This window comes from Halyomorpha halys, unplaced genomic scaffold (genome assembly GCF_000696795.3).
Source record: "Halyomorpha halys isolate HHAL.00 unplaced genomic scaffold, Hhal_1.1 Scaffold212.1, whole genome shotgun sequence".
Classification (NCBI taxonomy): domain Eukaryota; kingdom Metazoa; phylum Arthropoda; class Insecta; order Hemiptera; family Pentatomidae; genus Halyomorpha; species Halyomorpha halys.
Window position 1 is genome coordinate 1,024,297 of NW_027107855.1, and position 19,535 is coordinate 1,043,831.

The 19,535-nt window shown below is 29.2% G+C and overlaps 1 protein-coding gene across 14 annotated transcripts in view; it reads right to left on the reverse strand.

The window, feature by feature from the left end:
* The window catches only part of CadN (Cadherin-N), a gene marked incomplete at its 5' end in the record, with an annotated part of 700,644 nt that overhangs the window by 27,872 nt on the left and 653,237 nt on the right, over positions 1–19,535 (reverse strand). For 4 of the 14 annotated variants that reach the window (XM_067046224.1, XM_067046223.1, XM_067046219.1 and 1 more), the window contains 21 exon segments: positions 1,571–1,812; positions 2,113–2,302; positions 3,794–3,980; positions 4,087–4,200; positions 4,600–4,950; positions 5,162–5,393; positions 5,898–6,069; positions 6,365–6,570; positions 6,727–6,998; positions 7,081–7,287; positions 7,378–7,534; positions 7,801–7,976; positions 8,068–8,276; positions 8,658–8,931; positions 9,258–9,563; positions 9,694–9,843; positions 10,964–11,136; positions 11,214–11,447; positions 12,113–12,299; positions 12,628–12,765; positions 17,444–17,608. In XM_067046224.1, the coding sequence (XP_066902325.1) occupies positions 1,571–1,812; positions 2,113–2,302; positions 3,794–3,980; positions 4,087–4,200; positions 4,600–4,950; positions 5,162–5,393; positions 5,898–6,069; positions 6,365–6,570; positions 6,727–6,998; positions 7,081–7,287; positions 7,378–7,534; positions 7,801–7,976; positions 8,068–8,276; positions 8,658–8,931; positions 9,258–9,563; positions 9,694–9,843; positions 10,964–11,136; positions 11,214–11,447; positions 12,113–12,299; positions 12,628–12,765; positions 17,444–17,608 (4,342 nt within the window). 14 annotated transcript variants of the gene reach the window in all.

The window sequence follows — 19,535 nt, forward strand, 5'->3', positions numbered from 1 at the left end:
TACAAAAATAAATACTTAAAAAAGAATTCTTTAAATCAGAATAAATCATACAGGTATTCTATAAAATGATGATTGAGATGAGAATGATAACTCCAATGAATGAGTCTCTAGAATGATGTGTTGAGTTTTTTAAAATATTTTATTGAACTTACAAGGTATCACAGGTTAAGCGACACTATAATATTTCAATACAAATTACAGATGTTGTATGAAAAAAAAATAGGAAACAATTAAAATACATTGCTTTATAGACAAGCCTGTGCAGCAGAGATTAAGATTGACAAGTCACATAACTAATAACAAAAAAAAAAAAAAATTTAACATGCCAACTATTTCTGAGGTTTTAACAAATAAAATGCCATGCAGTTTATATTTATCATTAGTATCATACTTTTTTGAAGTGCAATTGTCTGAGGAAGGCAAAAAAAAAAAAATAATAATAATAAAATAAAATACATGAGTTAACAAATGTTACTTACAAATGAGGAGAGCTAAGCATGATATAAATGAAATAAGAAAATCAGTCGATGCATGAATGACACCGGCCTGCAAAAGTTGGCAATGAGGGCCAGTAAAGCCATGTGGGCAGATGCACATATAACGCCTTTCGTCCGGCAGATCCCTGCACTCACCTCCGTTTTCACAAACAGCCCATTCACATTCATTGATGTTAACACACTCAACTCCAACTTCTTGAAGCCATGGAGGGCAACTATTTGAATCGCATAACAATTATAGAAAACATTAAAAAAAATAAATAAAATAAACAAAAATATACAAAATAAATTATATGAAACAAAAATATACAAAATAAACTATATGAAACAAAAATATACAAAATAAATTAAATGAAACAAAAATATACAAAATAAATATATGAAAATAAAATAAAAACATTAACAATTACTTAAAAAATCATAAATGAAATAACGACAGCAACGACTAAATGAAAAACGGGGAATAGCGTCACTAAAAAGGAAGAATAACCTAAAACAATATTTAGCCCAACAATAATTATTTCTTAAAGAAAACATATGCCAAAAAAAAAATGAAATAGTTATTGCTTCACTTGAATGCTCTTCCAGCAGGAATAAAATCATCCTTAGGCCAAAAATATGGAATGTCACTGTATTAACCTATTCATAGCTTTTCAGGTCTACTAAGCATACATGAAAGAAATAACATGAGGAACTGAAGATAACAAATAAATGTATGGTATTAATTTCCATTACAATGATTATGAAGGAAAAACACAGTACAAAAAACAATGTCCTTTTAACAAGAGGATAAGACATTTTACAAAACTCAGACTATAAAATCAACTAAAAAAAAAGACTAATAACACTGTGGAAAATGTAAAATTACAAATAAGAAGCTGAACATATAAAATCAGGTACTACTATTACCGTCGGCAGTACATTTTTAACTGTATGTTTTTTAAACACATAATATAAAAAATGTAGTGCAGCTACATGATAACTTACAACTGATATAAATAAAATAAATAAACAAAGCATGGGTATATGTGGAGGCAAGCGAGAACCATGCATAGGTACATTGTTATGGTTACTTAAAATAATGAGGAGGCAGACAAGAATTGCTGCCAGTGCTCCCATCCCAAGGCGAAGGGTTTGACCTTCTTGGAGCAGTTCACAATTTTCTCCCCAGTAGCCATCGAGGCATTCACACCGATAGCGAAGCCTTGGATCTTGGTTAATACATGTCCCACCATTTCGACAAGGAGATTCAAGACACTCATTTTTGTCTGAGCAGCCCTTACCATCGGCAGAAACAATTCTACCCTCTCCACAGCTGTCCAAGAAAATAATATAGATGAATAATTTTGAATGACAGAAGAATTTCCAGGTATTACAATACAACTATTTTTATTTTTAAAAAAATATTATTAAAGATAACTGGTCAAAATAAATGAAAATTAATGTATCAACAATAATCAATTATAAAACATCATGACTATAATAAAAAAATTAATTGGAACAAAAACAGATTAATTAGATCGTTAATAAATACTCACCCAAAGTATAGACATTTTAACAAACAAATAAAAAAAATAATAATCTAATCTGTGAAGATATAAATAACTATACTTACGTGCATTCATATTCATTCCAAAGGTCAACACACTCAAATGGCTCAGGACAGATAACATTAGCACAGGGCTTGTTTGAAGGACAATTTCTTTCCAAGTTCCTCGTCATAGTAGCTTGTCCCCACTGGGTACCATTCATTGTCGGTGGTAAAGGTAATGATTTGCCTTCAAGTCTGATGTCATCAAGGCAACCTATAGGTAATATATATGGTATTTATCTAAAATTCCTAATAATCCTAAATATTTTTATAAATTTATCGCCATACTTTGAAGTGTTAACACCTGAGGAAATTTTTACTTTAATATGAAAGATAGATTGAGTTATGGAGAGAAAAGGTTTAAATGCTGAGTATATCAAGTTTGATTTATAATTCTGGGTGTAAATATTATGAATAAAAAAAAATTCCAGACTCAATTCTGATGAACATTGAAGTGCCATTTGATTTTTTAGTTTTAAAGTTTTTCAGTAATATTTTCTCATTGGTATTTTATGGAGATAAAATTGTAAAGTATACAATTTTGTACCCATTGAGTATATTAAGTGTGTTAAAGGATTACTGATAAGTGTCAATAATGTTCACTCATTTTGTATTAAATTTCTTATTATGATATGTAATAATAGGAAAGTCTACAAAAAAAAATAATAATAAGCTTATAGGGTAATAGGAGAATTTAAAAAAAGCCTTTTGTCTATTAAACATCAGTTAATAATTAACCACTTACAATATTTTACCAATTCTGACTTCATTAGGACTAAAAAGCCAAAAAATTACTAATGGAAACAGACAACACAATAAATCTTTTGTAAACAGATCAATGTATAGTACTACTATACGCTTAGTTTGCGCTAATGTCATTTTGTGGAACTCAGTCCTGATGGAACATTGATCGGTTTGCGACTAATTGATAATTGCAAGATTAAAGGTTTTTTAGAAATCTAATAATAACCCAAGCATTAATAAAAATATATCAATCCTATCATTTTTAAACAATTTGACTCATCTTTGAAAGAATAATTTCTATAAGAATACATATCATTGCATAAACTGTTAAGAAAATCTTTATATCATGTATTAAAATAAATAAATAAAAAGCATCAAAGAATTCTTGAGATTATAATATAACGTATAAAAAATATACAGTCCTACAAAACAGTGGTCGAGACAAGAAGCTTTTTTTTTAAGAGAATAAAAATTGTTCGGTCGATTTTTCAGACTTAAGAAATGTCACAGCTTAAGTGATGTTATGACCTTAATTTATTGTACAAATTAAAAAACAATTAATAATTATTTGCCACCAAAAGCAAATTAAAGGTGAAGAAAACCCTTTAGAAAAGAGCAGGAAAATTATTTACATTAATAATTTCGAGCTTAACGCTTGAAGCAAGGCTAATGCAGCAGTTTGAGATAATTTTAAAAATGGTTTAAAAGCACTCACTTCTGCGAGATAAAGCAAAGAACAATAAATTAAAATAGAATGCAAGAATAAAGTTCGCAAGGTTTTGAATTTTAAAATAGTGATGATATAAAAGAATTTAAAAATTATTACATTTTAGAAAAGAAATGAAGTAGGAGGTTTTAGATTACTATTTTCAGGTCAACTGCATTAAAAAACAATAAACTTTTTTTTTTACATAGATCATCACTATTTTACATAAAGCGTTTTGAAAATGAAAGACCACACCTTTCTGATAGTCAGCATAAACTTCAAATGTCCTGACACCTGTATATTCAGCTTTTCCTCCTGCATAAACACCTTCCTGCTTATCTACGATCAACCATTGATGACCCTCAAATTCAAAAGATTCGTTGTATCGCCTTCCTTCACCGCCGTCTAATTCGAGTGTTGCAGCTGATCCATATCTAGAGACCTATAATAAAATAAAATTCCTTTAGTAAAGAAAAAAAATGAACAGATAATTGTCAGACTTGTCATTCATTTACTCCAACATTAAAAATGTTCCAATGAAAAATTACCTTCACAGTATGCCACTGGCCATCATCTACTGTAATAGCACTCAACCAAATGTCTTTTTCTTCAGTTCTCAAACTGTTGAGATTGTACCTGAAGTGCAGCTTGCTCTCCTTGATCTAACAAAATAAAATGTAAAATAATAGAAGGAATATGTAGTTTTTAAAAATAACAACATTTATTTAAGAGGAAACATTTTAAATTCAATAAGTATAAATGTTTCCAAAATATCCTTTCAGGATTTCTCCTAGGGTCTTGAACAAGATTGAGTTAGTCTCAAAGATCAAAATTATATTTAAGATGTATAATTAATGAATAGCCGACTATCATGAAACTTTATTTCATTTGAGAGGCCAGGCTATTCTTCCATCTTATTTTATTTCATATGCTTAGTTGTTATATTTTTATTTTTGTGTACAAACAGAAAAATTCTCTAAGAGTACTAAGAAGAACCTATATAAAAGTTAACCAAAAAATATACAAATAAAGTTAACAAACAAAAATACAAATAAATTTACCTCAAGTATAGCATATTCCCTATTGTGCTGATCAGAGGCTCGGAAAAGTTCCCCATGTTCTTCTCTAGTTCTGAAACGGAGCTGAAGCTGAGTAGAAAATCTATCTGGTTCAAATGAGAGAGCATATTTGACATAGGACTGTGGCTTGAACGTGGCTGGCACAGTAGGTATTGTACATGAAGGTCCAGACCAGCCAGGCATACAATGGCAACGAGCTTCAGTAAATGAACCAGCACATGTTCCATGCTCCCAACATCTGAATGTTGAATCTTGAGATGCACAAACTTCTTCAGTTTGTGGGCAACCAGCTATGGAATTTCTTGAGAGACCAGGATGTGCTAAGTCGTACAGCTGCAAAAATAGAGCAAGGAAAAATATATTACTTATTATTGGTAAAATATGATGTCAACATGGTGTCAAATGTTAGTAATTGTTTTAACATTTAATTTAATAATACTATTGACAAAGTATAACTAAATATAATTAATTTTTTTTTTATTGTAGTTAAATATTCATTTCAAAATACAAAATGTTAAAAACTAATATCTCAAAAAGAAAGTACCTTGCTGTTATGGAAAATATTTTTGATACATCCATCAAATCCTTTACCGTATGGTACAGCTACCCAATGATATCTTGTAGGATCAAATTCAATAACATATCTCCCTCCAACTTGAAGTGGTGCATTTACATTAAGGTATTCAGCAAATGGAGGAATATCACCCTCTGCCATACATGATGAGCCATCAAATTCTGGAGGAGTACCATCCTCTAATTCAGATATTTCAGCAGATCTAAATAAAAAAAAGAATATTTTTTTATTGAGTTACGGCTTGTTGATAGTATACAGGGAACAAGTCCAAATATATGATTTTTTGGTTTGTTTTTAATTTTTGATTTAAGATCAAATTAAACAATCAGAATCAATTAAATAAAATTTGTAACAAATATCTTTCTCATCACTTTATTAAATTAGATTCTATAGTTTTCCAAAAACCATAATGTAAAAAATAAAATATTTAAATTTAGAATGTGACATATTTTACATTAAATTCAACTGTTATAGAATACATTCAAATCATGTTTGTCTCAATGACACATCAATTAGGTAATATATTGTGATAATTGATTAAAAAAACTGACTTGTTTTGTACCATCAAAGGTAACTAAAAGATTTAAAAAACATATAATTTTAATAACAATAGAATAAAAAAATTCTTATTAAAAAAAATATTAAAAACGGGTAATAAATTATTACAAATTATAGTATTATAAATCATAATATTAATTATAAGAACCTGCAAGAGTCAACTATTAGTCGTGCCGTTTCAGTAGTCCAAAACACATCAATTCTATGCCACTCTCCATCATCTAAAGTTTTCTTTGTTTTGACCCTTAATTCTAGCGTTCCTGAGCCAAAATCAATAAGCAAGCGAGGATGCCCTCGGTCCAGTTCCAATGATATGAAATCTAATAAAATAAAAACATGTGCTATACTAGATAATACAATAAACACATTTTATGAGATTCAAATGACAATCAAGATAAAAGATTCCTCAATTGTATGCTCATTTTATAACTGAAAAGCATTTCTCAAAAACCAAATTTTACAGACTGGTAAAACACTTTATCTGTACATCTACCAACAACATAAAACAATTTTTCTAACATATTACAACAAAATTAATGTTTTGCTTCTGATAAATTATATACAGCCAATGTTTTCAATAAAAATTTTAGTTGATAGATTGTACAATTTCCTTACCTGATATCATAATTTCTTCAGGCTCGGGTGAAACTATTGGTCCATTATATATTAGCTGTCCATCAGGTTTTCTTGTAATAAATTCAAGTGACAAATGAGAATTATCACACATTTCAAGGGGAGGATACCATGCCCAACCACTTCCTCGAAAACTTCTAGATGTCTGTTGGCAACGAGGTCCTGTATATCCATTTGGACAGTTGCAACTAAAATGGAAGAATAGAAATCAAATTAACATATAGTCCTTTCCTTAATATAAAAAAGACGATTTTGAGATCTAAAATAATTACTATGATGCAATATATTCATGACTTTCTAAAGTGTATTCAAATTATATTTTTAATTTCAGCGAGAATATTTACCTTAAACCGTATCTTCCCTCAATACACCTTCCACCATTTAGACATGGACTTGTTCTGCATGACTCGCCTCTGGTGAAATTTCTAGCCCCACAAGTACATTCAGGGATGACATCAACTCTAACACCGACTAGAGCCGTTTTATTTGCATTGACCATGTAAGGGAGGTGTGAGATATCAAGTGAGTTAGTACAACTTCCTTCGCAATTTTGATTTTCATAAAGACATTCATCAATGCCTACCATCGTAATGTTAATACCAACTTCTTTTTCAATCTAAAAGGGAAAAAAAATTAGTTGACAATTGAAGAAGGTAAAATGATTAAAAAACATTTAAAAAAATATTAGATTATCTTACATCTTCTCTGTTCATCAGAACAATACCATTTAGTTTGACCGGTTTATAATAAGGGGAACCATGAGCAGAAAATCTGACATCAGTCACAGGAGGATACCTTTTACGCAATTGAACAGAAAATATGTCCACATTTTCTTTTTCTATATTTAAAAGATCAGCTAGTTTTTCTCGTAATTTGTCCAATTTACTCTGAACAATTCTCTGAGGCTGTAAAACAAATTATTTGCAATTTGAATATAGTTTAAAAATGATTAAATATTAAGAATTTTGAACGACTATTCTCATTTTATAACATACCCTATAGTTCCATATTCTAATAAAGTCTTCATCAGATATTCCGGCTATTCTCATTGATCCAGATTTAACAACTGCTTCATGAGGTATCTCCTTGACAGTAACGGTTACATTTGCTGGAATGTCTGTTTGCGTGTGTTTACGATCATAAACCTTGAACCTTTAAAATCAATACACATTTTAATTAATGCCTAATAGCAATATTTAAGTTCAATTTACCCCTAATGAACAACATTATTGGATAAAATATTTTCCTGGATTGAAAAAGTGTTCTATTTTATATCATTATTTAAAATACAAAATACTTATATACAGAAAAAATTTGCAGTATTTGTAGTAGTTGTAATAATCAATAAGAATCAATTATTTCATTGGCCTACAAACCTAATATTAATTAATTAATTAATTATTTTTTGGCCTACTAACCTAAGGTGATATCTTCCAGCTCTTGTGCCATGCCTCATAGTTATCATTCCAGTATCCTCATTAAGTTTAAATTTAGGATGATCAGAACTTTCCCAATAAAATTTCTTGTCTGGTAGATCCCAGTCATCAAGGTCATATACATAAACCCTTCCTATTTCAGTGTCAGGTGACTGACCCTAAGATGAAAAAAAAATTTGTGAAGCCTGTTACTATTGAAACGGAAATTTTGTATCAACTGTACACCTCAAAAATTTAAATGTCACCTACCATATAATTATATACAAAAATTTCTTTTGAGCCAGGTTGCATTTTGTTATCATTTACATCACCAATCACTACTGTAAGCGTACTGGTTGCTGACATAGCAGGGTTTCCGGAATCCTTTATAACTATAGGTATTGCATATTCTTTTTGTTGTTCCCTGTCAAATGACCTCAATGAAGACACTACAGCCATTCCGTCTCCGTTAGCACCCTCTGCAAAGGAGGAAGAATTTTTTTACATTATTTTTACTTAATAATTTTTAATAATTAAAGGTGATTACTTAATTTTTCAGTAACAATATAAAAACACCTAGTTCATATTTGCACTCAGGTATTATCAAACGGTTGTATTAATAATAATTCAATATGCTTAGTGTAAGGAAAGCAACTTAGAAATGAGATTAACAAACCACAAAGAATATTTCACTTCAAAGATGAAATGGTTTCCACAGAAAAATCAAAAACTTCTCCTGTATACCAATAAGTGTTTTATTGCACTGGCAGGAGTGCAAGTTATAGAACAACTACTGATACTATAAATTATTTGTAATATACAAATATATCAAAACAAAATTGATATACATAATAACTTACTTTGGTCATGCTCAACTTTAAAAGAAGCTCTGATAATATCATCCGCATTTGGATCCATTCTGAAAGTAAATGGAGGACCATTCGATTTGGATCGATCATCATCATCTGTAGCCAAAACTTCTACCACTTTTCTAGGCGGAACATGCTCAGGAAGAACAGGACGATATTCTTTCAAAAACATAGGTGCATTATCATTTATATCTTGGACGATAACTGTAAGAGTGGCTGTAGCTGTTTTAGGAGGTACTCCATCATCAATCGCCAGTATTTTAACCTAAAAAGTTACATTTACATTCAAAAATTGTTATGTATAACTAGATTTACAAACAAAATTGTTTAACTTTTTTATCTGATGGATATATTACAACAAATAGATGAAAATAATGAAAAAATAAACAAAATAGATATATTATTATAAATCAATAAAATTTGAAATACATCTGAGATTGAACTGAGAGTTCAAAATATCTTGACAATGTACTGAGTTATATATTAAATATTAAGAAAGTACTCTACAGCTGTTGTATGAAAAAAAGAAAAGAATATGAACTAGGATTGTTAAGACTTTCAGATTACTAGTCATATTTGAATGAGAAATACCTGATGCCTTGGCGTTTCTTCTCTATCGAGCTGCCTCTGTATTGTAACTGTTCCTTCTTGACTAATTAAGAACTGCCTTCTTCGGTCTGAACCTCGATCTATACCAAATGAAACTCGACTTTTACCACCTTGATCAGGATCACTAGCTTTGAAAGTTTCCAATGCTTTACCAACTTCAGCATTTTCATAAACTGACACTTCAATATTAGGTCTTTCGAACTGAGGTTTGTTATCATTTATATCCCTTAGTTTGACAACAACCCAAGAATATGCGACATGATATTTGTCATTGTCATTATCTTCACCCTGCAGAAATATATAAAAAGATATATTCATGGATCATAGATAGTATTTTCTTAGGTACTCATTTTGCTAAGTGGTAAATTATGACAGTATCCATATGAATCTAAAATTTAACAAATGATACTGAACTTACCTTGTCATTGACTTGTATCCTGAACCTGAAGCCATTGCTTTGAAGCTGGTCCTCATAGTCAAGAGGTTGAACAATCTTCAAAGAACCAGTTCCATCATTATTCCTGACCATAGTGAATTTGTCTGCTCCATAACCACTGTTCTCGATGACCTTCAAAATGAGCAATTAGGTAAAAAATTGAGAAAAATGTTTGTTTTTAATTTAAATATTTTATTAACTCTCTCACACATAGCATTTTGTTAATTTTATATGCAATACCTTACATTTCACAAATGCATTTTTAAATAATACCAAATGAATATTTAATTAATGATTTTTACAAATTATTTATTCACAACATTTATTTAACAAAATAATCTGCTGTAGTTATCTTGTAATCTCAAATTAATAAGCACATTGTATATATACTGAATATATTGAGGCTATAAATAAATAATTCTTTAGATTTTAGTTTCCTCACAACTAAACGTGTGGATAATATGTATTCAAGTAAGAATAAAAAAATTCACTTTTTCATTTTAAGTTGTAGACATCAAAAGGACAAATCTGGTTCTGATTCTGCCTGTAGTCAAATTTGAATTCATTATAAACGATCGAACCGTTAATTCAATTTTCAAAGAGTGTGGGGGTCAGTATCTTGTGGGTCCTTTGTAGATTTTTATTAGATTCCACCATTGTTTTCGCTAACACATGCATAAACATATTTTCCTTGATGCAGGTATATTTTGAAAATGGTTTGCCCAGATTTGGAGGAATGTTGAGGATTAGTGATGGCCTAATTTAGATCAATGAAGGAAAAAAGTTGGGAGAGCTGGCCTTAGCAGATGCTATCACCAAATTATAAACTAATTTAGTAGCTTGACCCTCTTCACCTAAAATAATAATATGAACTTGCCTAATCTGGAAAGTATAGCAGTTAAATTTTTAGTAGTATTTAATTTTTGTATTTCATCTGCAATATAAACTATAGATTTTTACAGAACTTCTTTTAACTCAGTTTTGATTTTTTTTTCTTATGAATGTGATTACAATCCTAACAACCAGCTTCTATGGTAATATCCGGTTTTGTGCCTCAAAGATCAATAATTATTTATAATCCTATCAATTAAGTGTGATTAACTGCACTCCATTGCTAAAACCTTTTTTTTTATACAGTTCTTATTTTAGTTTTTTATTAATTGATAATTTTCATAATTAGATAGGGTGTTGGCTTAAGCAGTGACAGATTTCGGAGAACCTATTGTTTTAATAATGGAAGTTATTATTATACCTTGTATTGGAACTTGTTTGTTTCATCTTCGTCATGCACAGTAACAGTAAGAATTGGTGTTTCGGGAAGGTTAACTCCATCAGTTTCATCAACTTCTGTGAACCATTCATCTTTTGTAAACATAGGAGGCATATCATTGATGTCTTTTACTCGTATTGATGCTGTACCAGTTCCTTAAAAAATGAAAACAATTAATTTTAATTCTAAAAAATTTTTTTCAATATTTTCATTTATTATCTATATAACATACCTTTCAACCCTCCTCCATCCATCGCAACTACTTGTATCGAATAATCAGGAGTTCTTTCCCTATCTAAGCAACATACAGCTGTTTTTATCACACCTGTGTCTGATTCAATTTCGAAAATTGGAGATCCAGTTTCCTCTTCTATCACATTTTTTTCTATTGAATACACCAGTCTGGCATTCGTGCTTTCTTGTGGGTCATCGTAGTCTACAGCTGTCATAGTCATAACCACCATTCCTGTTAGAAAATAAATTTGTTAGTTATTAAGCAAACAATTATCAATTAATTTTTTCTTTTTCCGAATTATAAAATTATTATATTTTTATTAATGAAATATATAATGACAACAAATATTGAAACGTAATGTAATGTAAAATAAGAATGAATTTTTTTTTTAGTTTTTTTTTTTCATTGCTAGTAACATTTCAAAAACTTTTTCAGATTATTGTAACTTTTTAAAAATAAAAATAATGTAAACTAACTATATTATCATAAGCTTTTTCAAAAAAACTATGACATTTTATTTCTGTAAATATTTTATTAATCAACAGCAATGTAAAACGAGCCAAAACAGACCGAAAGTATTCATGAACGTTTTCACCATGAAAAATGATAATTACCTCTACGTTATTATAGAAAACAGGTACTTATTTATTAATTCATTCCAAAAAATCTTTATACACTAAATATTAACAATTTTTGCAAGATCACATTTATGTAAAATTTTCCTGAAGTAATTATTCACTGAACACAGAAATTTGTTTATTAAAAATCATCATTCCATAGATTAACAAACATCATTAAACATTGACATTAAATAAATAGGAATTAAAAAGCTAAAAGTTCATATGGGAATCTCTACTATAAAATTTGATTTAACTGTATAGACAAATTTATTTTACCTGCTGTCCCATTTTCAGTGACGTTCCCAAAGTAAACTCCTTGTGGGAACAGAGGAGCATTATCATTTATGTCTTTAAGATTGACTTGCACGTCCGCATAGCCAACAAGACCTTCACCACCTTCATCTTGTGCGAAAACTGTGAACCTCCACTGAGGACGACCATTTGGCTGATCACGATCCAAGGGCTGAAATATTTTTAAGAATCACTAAAAGTTTTCTAAAGGGCTGAAAGGTAAATTAATAATGAATTGTAAGGACAGTAACTGAAAAATCACTTTATTATTTTTAATTAATATTTATAGACTAACAATCAGAACAAAAATATTACATAATAAAAAATAAAATAAAGCTGATAAAAAAGAAATAGATGATTTTTTATTGTTATTCTAAAAGGGTATTGAATAATAAGTTCATCGAAATTTGGTACTTTTTTCTAAAATGAACTCAAGATTCTAAACAGGAGGACCTATTTTGATATAACGTGTAACACTTAAAAGAAAAGAGAAGTCTCACCTTGAGTACAAATATTTCTCCTGTTGTTCTGTTAATATCGAACTTGCTATTGGCAGGGTTATCTGGGTCAATACCTTGACCTGTCAGGAAGTAGACGATGTTCTGGGGTCTGTCCTTATCACCATCTGTTGCAGTCACCTACACGTTCACATAAATACCAATCAATAATAGTTTTAACCAGCTAAAAAATATTAAATTAACTGATATATAATGATACTTTTTTTTTGGAATCAATCAATAACATATGAAGTTTTATGGGTAAATCTTTAATATTTCAATAATTAAACAAGGATGTAATTAGTTTAAAAAATTAAATGTAATCATAGGATAAATTACCAATAAAGTAAAAAATTATTGAACAGACATAATAAGGATGCTGAAGATAAAACTAATGACATTGATTTAGAACTTAAGGTATAACCTTTTTTAAATAAATAATAGAAAAATATTAGTATTTCTAAAAACAGTGGATAAGCTGCTGTAGTATCTAAGGAAAATAAATTTAATTTTCTTTTGAGGAATGATTTAATGAAAGAAAAAAAGTTACAGTAAGGTGATAGATCAAGTCCCTGAAGGTTGGTGCCAGATTGGAATGAATGTACATATTGCAAAAAGAGTATTCTAACACTTAAATGAATCTAAACAACCATGTTGTATATAAAACAGAGGCAGGCATGGATTTCATCTTATGTCTTTCACAATAAATACTGAAGTAAAGATATAGCTTTTTACATTGTCTTCTTTCAAGTTTTCTTATTCGGCTCTGATCACAATAATGTAACTTCACAAAGGTAAGATTCATGTTTCTTATGATTCAATAAATCTGGCAATTATTTTAAATCAATCAATTATTATTTGAAAAAAAACTGTCATTATAAAATGATGGACATAATACCACTTCAATTCAATGTTTCATTTAATTGATGAGAAATAAAGTAACTTTAAGTAGTGGAAAATGAAATAAAGAATAGTTGAGTTTTTTCCCTGTAAAACTTCATATGTTAAACATTTGTAAATCAAAAAATTATCTCACTAATGATTATTTAAATGAAGAATTTTGTAATATATGAACAGCATTTTAACAGTAAATTTTCAAAGAAACTAAATAAGATTCACTTTATGTAACTTTAATTAATTACATAACAAAAAAATAAGTAAACTAATTCTATTTATTTTAAGATCAAAATTATCAACAGATCTAATTGACAAAAAAAAAAAAGATTCATTGAAATTGTATTACTAATTAATTTCATAAAGATAAGTATTTTAATCAAGTACTGCAGTATAGATAAATAACTTCTATAAAATGTATATATTTATATATATAAACACACAGAGATATAACCCATTCCACTGAGTTAATAAAAATGATAGTTCTAAAATACTAAGGTAAAAGCAATATAAAAAAATTGTTCATAATTATATTTACAAATGACTAAAGTAAACACATATAAGTTTATATTTATTTCTTTTTTTCCTGAATGAGATTTGACATGATAAATAAATAATATTGAATAATGAAGTATTTAAAAAAATCAGATTAGAAAAAAGAGATAAATAGGGCACTAAAAGGATTTCTGAGACATTAAAAAAATTTACAGAGGACTAAAAGTAAAACGCATTTCATTTAGGAGTGGGGGAAAAATATAATTTGTTAAGTGAATAAACAGAAAGGAAACATTAATTTTTAATAGTTTATGTATAAAAAAAGCATTTGCAGTTAGGCATACCGTGCATAAAAAGAAAAAAAAAAAGTGTAAGGCTAAAACTGAAAATATCGTAACTGGAGTTAAAATGAGTATAAAATAATGAGATCCATGCTTTGAATATTTGAGGTCCATGCTGAGGGCTAAGCTATGTGCATGGGGATTCACCGTACTTACTCAGCAACCCTTCTTCTCTCAAGCAGAGCGCTCTCTAATGTCTTACTCTGACAACTCCTGAAATTTAATAAATTTGGAAAAGGGCTACACCGTTATATTTGCATTTGTCATAGCTCAGTGGAACCTTTAGTTGGAAGGTTTTTTATGTAAACAGATATAGAAAAATAGAACATCACAAGTTGTGAAATATCCTTCATAGCAGAGGTTTCCAGTCTTCTATGATTCTAAATTTCATTTTGAAAACTGTCGAGTTCAAGAGACTGGGATATTTTTTTTATAAATTCTTTTTAATACCAAATCAATAGTAGTGTAATAATTATATCTCAAACTATTTTGAAAATAACCAGAACTTCATATTTATGTTGGGCTATTAGCAATTTTGAATTTAATGTCTGTGCCTATTTATTAATACTGGTATTATTAGAGTTTTAGAGTTAGACCGCAAAAAATAAATGTTTTCTACTATAATAGGCTAAAACAAATTTTCACATAATGTATCAGAATATTTTTATTTTCTATTGTCTAATCGAACATTGTCTAAGATTAATTTAACCATATGAAATTGCCATAATAAATCAGCCCTGCAACCGGGCCTAGGAAGCAGTTGCTGGAAAAGGTGTATGATTTTTAACATAATGGTATTATTTGGAAATAGTGTGCTCAGCACTGTTCTTGAATCATTTGATTCATTTTCTAAATGAGGTGTACTCATTTTTGGAGTAATTAATTTCAAAGTGTATATCAACCCATGGTTCCCACCTTGACAAAGCCCATTTTTACTTTAAAAAATATTTACGATTAAAATAAATTTAATACATTTTGAATATTTAGCAAATCGACGATTTGGTCCCAGATTTGTAATACCAAATCTCAGGAATGGTTTAACATTCAATAATTTCAAAACTAAAAAGAAATTTTTTTCTTTGATTTCTGATCAAAAATCAATTATGTCCTATTATAATCTACATCTACAATTTATTAGTAATAACCATTAGTAATAGATAGATCATAAATAGATAGTAAATCCTTCACCAAAAGACCATCACCCAAATTCTTCCAAATACGGCACAAGAGATTAATACACAGATAAAGCAAATTAGACGATTAAGCATGATTAGTACTTAATGATCAATAAGAAATTATAATGAATCAAGAGTGTTAAGCTACTACTTACACCAATAGGTTTGATTATTTCCCTTTAAGATAAGTTTTTAACAAAGCATAGCTTAGCAAGGGCTTCACTAAATTGACAGCGGGAAGGCTGTAGCTTGATCACAGATAAATTATAGAGGTTGAGATTAATTTAAGATTTGCTTTTTAAGACAGCAAGAAATAATCTATTCCATTTAAAGTTGAAATCTAGAAAAATGATACTAGGATATGATTACATGATACAAATACAATAAAACTTGTATTCCAATTATGAATGGTTTTGATTTTGACAATAGAATTTTAGGAGTGCTACTGAAAAAAAAAAAGAAGGATATTCAATGAAAGTATGTGCAATAAATAGATCTGTTAATGAACATAATTAAAAAATTGTATATTTTTCTCTGATATTTATCCTATAAAACAAAATCATTTCATACATTCAATAATTCTAATAAATTTTTGACCCACGTATTTACATTTGCACATTCAACAGTTCTTTCAAAACCCACGAAGCGTTAGATACTTATCATTAATTACAATAATATTAGATGAGAACAACTAAACTTCAACAAAATTTGCAGGGGGAATTAAAAAAAAATAAGATAAAGTAACATACTAGTGAGAAGGACAATATAAAGTTAAATATGAATTATAAAGGAAAATAAATGTAAGAAAAAAAGTAATAAAAACCAGGATTTTAAAAATATGATTATTAAAGGTAATCTTGACACATTATAGGATCCATATTTTATACCAATGTCTCACTTATATTAGAAGAAATCTCATTTCATACATAAAGAAACAGGATTGAGTCCATGTTTTCTGTACCCAAGCAAAGAAAAATATGAAAGTAACAGTACCAGAATGTTTATTCAAATCAAACTAATACAACAAAATAAATCAAATAAGACAACCCCAAAAATCAGCTTCAAACTAATTGGCTTCAAGTTTTGATTCACATTTCCCCAGGAAGAACTTCATATAATCATCTCAGAACCATCAGGAATTTGCTAAAACTTTTTAAGAAGGGAGAAGAAAAATCACAAATTTCCAAACAATTTTGACCAGATTTTCCAGCTAAAAGGAGGTCTGACCATTCTAAATAGTGTTAATGGGCACTTTTGAGAATAATGACCTCTTTGAGTGCTGTTTTAACACAATTTTCGTAGTTTGAAGTAGGTTCTCCAATTTGTCAACTTTAAGTTTCTTCAAATTATTGAAGGGATAACAAATCCTCTATTCTCCCCCCTGAGCGCCATTAAATGAAAGACAAGTTGATGGCAACAATAAAACATTAACAATAACAAGAAAAACTTTTCAACCTTCGACAACTCTAGAACATAGAATAATACAAAAATATACAAATATTCACTTGTGTAGCAAATTTAATAGTTATTAGTTTAACACTTATTTCCACAAATATCATAATTACGTTTTAACTCTGACTAATAACATTCGAAATATAAAAATAAAAAAATTAATTGATCCCCGACTTAAGAACTCACTTCTTTACGAAATTCACAGTAAATGAATAACGAAGTTTAAAAAATATTGATTTTTTTTAAATGAAAATGATTGGACGATATGGCTTTGTATGTTTGTTTAGAGAGAAAATATACAACTTTTTAGGGAACAAAAATTGTACTATGAATAGCACATACTTTCAGTTTCAGAAATGTCTTTTCTGGAAAAAATAATTAATTTTTCACTAGGAATTAATTGCAAAATGAATGGATATGTAATATTGGTCGACTAATGGAAGGAAAGAAGGGACAACATACCTTGAGGAGGTGCACCGGGTGGGGTTCTCCGAGCTCCTCCTCCATGGTGGTCCGGTAGGTGGAGGCGTTGAAGACAGGCGGTAGGTCGTTCACATCGTTAACGTGGATAACCACAGTGGTCGACTGCTCGTTGAGGCTGTCAGAGGCCACCAGGTTCAGCTCGTACTGTAAGTTATCTCATGCAAAGTAAATGCTACACTAACACATGTCAGGGGTTGAGGATCGTGCAGGATACATGCACCTCTAAGTGCTAACGTCTCCCTCAATTGCGCAATCCAGAATCTCGTTCGGGACGATTCTGTACTGCGCGAAATAACTTCTTCATCGAAGGGAAATAACCATTAACATTGTACATAATAAAGCAAAGATGATAATACTAAAACTCATTCCGTTCGAGAAGAAATTATATTGAGAGGAGACGACAATGTTTCGGATAACATTCCGACCTGTAGCACCCTCTTGGGCAGATTCCTGTCATCCTCTTCGGTGATCTGCGTCCTGTAGGTCGGTCTCTCGAAGACCGGAGGATTGTCGTTGACATCCTTAACGTGGATAACGACCGTCGTGTAATTTTCCTTCAGGTTGTCAGAGGCGGCCAGCCTCAACTCGTACTATTAACGTTTCCACAAACAAAGTTCAATAACAACCTTTCAAATGTGATGCTTCTGCTTCAAATCACATTCATTCAACCATTCAAATATGGAACTAGAAAACGACTTATCAGGAAGGTATGATCAAAATAATAATTAAAAATGTCGTTAAAAACGATTTGATTGCTGTTTAAAACTAGATGACAGCAGAATTGAATGACTACCCCTTTTGGAAACTTAAAACTAATTTTTCAGAACCTTTATATTTTTTTTGTAATTTGTTGACTTTATTTAATTTAAAGTACTAAAAAGATGAAAAATTGATGTATGTGTGTGTTGTATTCATTATACAACAGAATTTTAGTAGGATAACAGGAGTGAAAAGGTTTGAAAATAGCCGAAGTACTAATAATAAAAAGCCAAAAAGTAACTAAAATACACATATTTAAAAAATAAACTTGGTTGAAAGTGAAATTAATAAAAAAATTACTCTAAAATAGTTTTGTTTTTTACGAATGTGGGTTTAGTAAGGTACTAAAAACATTTTTTTTTTCAATAATTTTATTTGGTAATAAATAAATAATTGATTTAATGATTTTTAGTATAATTATTATTGTTTAATTATGTTTTTATATTATTACCACAATTAAACTATTGCTAGTATAAATATATTTACAACTTTTCAATTAGACGGTCTAATAAATCATTCGTGAAATAAATTATTGTTCTGTAAATTTTTAAAAATTATTTCCACCATATCTATCAAACTTGCTCATTTATTATATTTTAGAATGAGCAAAGATAATAATAAAGGCGAATAAAATAAGAATTGAAAATATAAAACTAGATAATGGTTAAAATGATTCATCCGGTCCCGTACTAAAAAAGTGGTGAATTCCCCTTCCTTCTAGAATTAATTAATGAAAGAAATAACTGTAAATTCAGTTTTCTTCGATGACGATGACTTCAGTAAAATATAAGAAAATGAACTAATAAAAAATTATATCAAGTCATTGTTCCGTATTTTTTACAAAACAATGGCGCGCAGAAAACGGAAAAAAAAAAGGTTGGAATAACACGTCCTACTTAAGAATCCGCCGGAATTTTCAATAACATTCCAATATTCATACCGCAGATAGGAGAAATATTTTCGCATGTTTTACCAGCATGTTTCCAACCAAATAATTCCTAAAGGATGAAAAAAAATGATAAGTTACGAGATATAATATTTTAAAAATAACCGAATTATCAAATTAAAATCGGCTTAAAAAATGGAAAATTTATCAAAGTATAAATTATCATTTTCCTGGAAATATTGAAAACAATAAATAAACAGCAATAGTAAAGATATTCATAAGCATACATACAAACAGACACACTAATGAAGCAGACAAAGATAGTATACAATAATATTTTTTTTTAAATTAGAACAAAATCATTAAACAGGTATAAAAGGTTAAGAAAAAAATATATACATCAAAATTATAGAACTTAAAATTAAA